The sequence below is a fragment of the Mandrillus leucophaeus genome, unplaced genomic scaffold (genome assembly GCF_000951045.1).
Source record: "Mandrillus leucophaeus isolate KB7577 unplaced genomic scaffold, Mleu.le_1.0 Scaffold305, whole genome shotgun sequence".
NCBI lineage: Eukaryota > Metazoa > Chordata > Mammalia > Primates > Cercopithecidae > Mandrillus > Mandrillus leucophaeus.
The window spans coordinates 1,627,047-1,630,800 of NW_012103199.1; the positions used below are offsets into that span (position 1 = coordinate 1,627,047).

The following is a 3,754-nucleotide window of genomic DNA, read 5'->3' on the forward strand; positions in this document are numbered from 1 at the left end:
CCCCACCTGCCCTGCGCTCCCCACCCCCAGCCCCCGTTCGTCCCGCCCGCTCCTTGGCGCTGACCGGTCATGGGCTCTTCCAGGCCATCGCGTGCTTGATGGACATGAACGCGCTGCTGGACCGATTCCACAACTACATCCTCCCGCACCTGCGGGGCGAGGACCGCGTCTGCCACTGCAACTGTGGCCGGTGAGTCCGCAACCGGCGCCGGCTCGACACGCGTGAGCGCACATGTGTGGCGGGGCCCACTCGGGGCGCGGGGGAGCCAGCCCCACGCAGGCCGCGATCCGCCTTCCACCCTTGAGGGCTGCCAGGTGCGCAGGGGGAGGAGCTGGCTCAAGGAGGGGGTCTCCTGGGGGCGCATGGCTTGAGGACACCATCCCCTAGAGGCCTCCAGGGTGATGGCGGAATGGGTCACGGGGCCTCCTGGTCCAGCCTGGAGGCCGGGAAGCCGCAGCCCAGTCTGATGTCCACAGTGGAGACCCAAGCCAGCCTCATCAGGGCTGGGGCAGGAAGCGCCTGCTGGCACAGGGCTGGGCCCTGCAGTGAGTCCCAGGGCAAGGGAATGCAGGTCAAGGTGGGAAGGGCCTGCCTTGAGGGATACTGGGCACAACCCCCTGGCTGGAGAGGAGCTGAGGGATGGGCTGGGGGTCAGCGGGGAGGCGAAGCTTCCTCAAGGTCACTCAGATTGAGGGGAGCGCCCAGATCCCCCACACCCACTGTGTGATCCCCTCTGTGCACGTGTAGTGATGGAATCTTCTTGGCCATGCATGTTTGTACGTCCATGTACGAAATAAACATCTTCTCATGAGACGCGCATGTGTGTGGCGTCTGTGCATATATACATGTGCGTACACACAGCGCCCGCGCACGCACGCATGCACTCCCATCCCTCAGGACACCCTCACGCAGTGGCCGCTGTTAACCCTGCTGGACAGATGAGGAAGTGGACGGAGGATTTAGAGGACAGGCTTTTCCAAGGTCACACAGCTAGTGAAGGACAAAGGGGCACCAACCCAGAACCCGTGTTCGTCATCTCTGCTGCCTCCTGCTCCGGGGGTCTCTGTGCATACGTGTGGGCGCAGGGCATGTGTGTTCAGGACAGCTGCATGTGTTGCTAAGCGTGTGACATGCCTATGGGTGCAGCAGGTGTGTTGATGAAGAACACGGGTGTTAGAGAAGGCAGAGATCGGGGTGTCTGTGACCCTCACGTGTGCCGGGCACAGGGTGGGGGGTAAGAGCTTGTGGGGTGGCCACGTGCTACCAGGGAGCCCTGTGTCCCTGTCTGGACGATCCGACTGCTGAGCAAAGGCCTAAGGTTGGCTCCATGGCCTCCTGGAGGCTGGGCCCAGACCGGAGCTCCAGGGCATCAGAAAGGGGCGGCCTCCGTGTGCGTGGGCTGGGGCCGTGTGCATCCACCTGTGGCAGCACACTGAGGGATCGGCAGGGCAGGCAGAGGGCGCCTTAGAGCATTTGCACAAGGCGTGTAGGTGCAGCTCATGCAGCTCATGTCGTGTCCAGAGCACGCGTGGACTCAGGTGGAGTGCGTGCTGAAGGCAGCTGGTGTGTGGGAAGCAGAGCCACAGCCTGCTGTAGACGGTACTGCTGTGTGTGTGTCTGTGTATCTATGCTCTGTTCACATCTCTACATACAGAATATGTACATTCAGCGTACAAAGTGCCCTTGTATATTGACAACATATATGTGTATGCAAAGTACATGTATGTCACAATATACAGTGCAGTGTGCTCAGGGACATGTCAATATGTCTCCATGTGGGTGCAGCCAGTGTGTGTGCAGACAACCGTTTTGCACATGGAGTATCTGCGTATACACCATGTCCATGCACTGCCATGAGAGGCTCCCCGTGTGTACACGCTGGTGTGCAGAACGGGTGTGTGTACATGTGTAGGCCTTGTACATGCCTATACGTAGACGTTGACATGGAGAACGTGTATGGAAATCAATGCTCCAAAGTCTGTTGCCAGGCAGCGTCCAAATGAGACATCCGTCCATGCACGTGACGTGGCGCCCCGTGGAGAGGGCGGCTGCGTTTTGCAAAGCCAAGCGAACATGCACTCGCGTGTGACACACCGTGCACAGGGCGGGGGTGTGGAGCTCCTGGGGTCCATGTCCACAGTATCACGCCATGTCCTGTGCATGTGGCTGGTGTGTATACATGACGTACATTGGGCCTCAGGTGGACACATGCAGCATGTGTGGTGCAGGCAGGACACACGTATGTACATGTCACAGACATACGTGTGCAGATAGCACATCTCTGCCCAGGCCTGTCTCCTGCTTTCACTTGGGAGACCTGAGCCCCCCAGGAAGGAGGGCCAGGTGCAGGGGGGGGAGAAACTACAGGTACCCAGGACAGCCATGGCGGGGGACACAGGCTGTGACCTCTGACTCCCAAAGTTACTGAGCCCCTGGGGTGGGTGAGGACTCAATCAGGGGTCAGGAACAGCTTCCTCCCCTGCGGGCCTCTGGCAGCTGCACATTCTAGGCAGTGGTCATCAGCTGCCCACCGAGGATGATGGCTGTGGACAGGCTCGTCACCAGGTGATTGGTGGCCACCAGGGATCAGCCACGGTCATGGTCACTCCTCACCGAGAGCCCTGCCACTGGGAGTGGCCAGTTGCCCGATATGCTGAGGGGACTGACCTCCGGGAAGCCCAGAAGAGCAGGGAGGCTTCAAGGAGAGCCTGGGGCAAGGGCCGCCTTCCCTGTGCCTGGGCTCAGGCTCCAGGACCCCCAGATCTCACGGAGGGAAGGCACCTGTGTGGCCCCTGCGGGCACAGGGATGGCCTGGAGAGGGCTACAAGGCCCTGGGTTGGACGGATAGGCCGGGCTTTCAGTGTGGGAAGTGCTTCTGGTTGGGGTGTGGAGCGTGGGGTGGTCTCTGGGTCTCAGCTGAAAACCAGGCCAAGGCACTGGTACCTCACCGAGGGGAAGGTGGGGGGAGAAGCAGGGTTGGGGAGAGAGGAGCTATTTTTAGGCACAAGTTTAAGGTGTCTGTGGATCCCACGTGGAGACACAGGCAGCTGGAGCTCAGCGGAGATGTGGGAGGCAGCCAGGAGTGTGGACCGCAAGGCGCCTGGGGCCCACGGCCTCCACTCCCAGGCCCTCATGTTGGCCTAGGGATCCCAGAGTCGGCTGTCTGGGATGCCAGTCCGATCAGCAGAGTCAGCCCACCTGGGATCATGGGGCCTGGAGACCTTCTTGGGACAGGGTGAGCTGCTGGAGCGCGCTCCTTGGGGAGCTTGTGTGGCCCCAGCAGCGAGAGGCCAGAAGCTGTTGTGGCCTGAGCTTGGGCAGTCCCCCAAGGGCCCAGGGAGAGGAGGCCAAGGGACACCGAGGTGCCCAGGCATTGAGGACGAAAGGGCCCTGGAGCCTGGACGCCGTCCATCCTGGGAGGAGCAGGGCGGGTCTGTGCCAGGCAAGGGCAAGGGGGTGCTCCCCAGGAAGGGGAGAGGATGGGGTGCTGGGTAGAGCCCCCGTGACCTCTGACAGCACCTCCCAGGGACAGAGGAGCAGAAGAAACACCAGGGGCAGTGGGCCTGGCAGGCGGGCTGGCGGCCGTGGAGGAAAGGGCACGGCAGGCGGGGAAGGGTGCATGGAAGTGGCCGGTCCGGGGCCAGCAGGGCTCCCTGTGTCCGGTTCTGCTCCAAGTGGCCTCCGTGGCCCTGGGGCGGGCAGATGAGCTGTGACCCTGGCCGTGGGGACCACCGTCCTGAGCCCCCTCTGGGG

The 3,754-nt window shown here is 62.1% G+C and overlaps 1 protein-coding gene across 1 annotated transcript in view; it reads left to right on the forward strand.

Annotated features, from left to right (window-relative positions):
* Positions 1-3,754, forward strand: part of TMEM240 (transmembrane protein 240) — an 11,676-nt gene that overhangs the window by 6,871 nt on the left and 1,051 nt on the right. Inside the window, exon 2 of the mRNA XM_011987257.1 lies at positions 31-192. Within this exon, the coding sequence (XP_011842647.1) occupies positions 31-192 (162 nt within the window). The remainder of the gene's footprint in view (positions 1-30; positions 193-3,754) is intronic.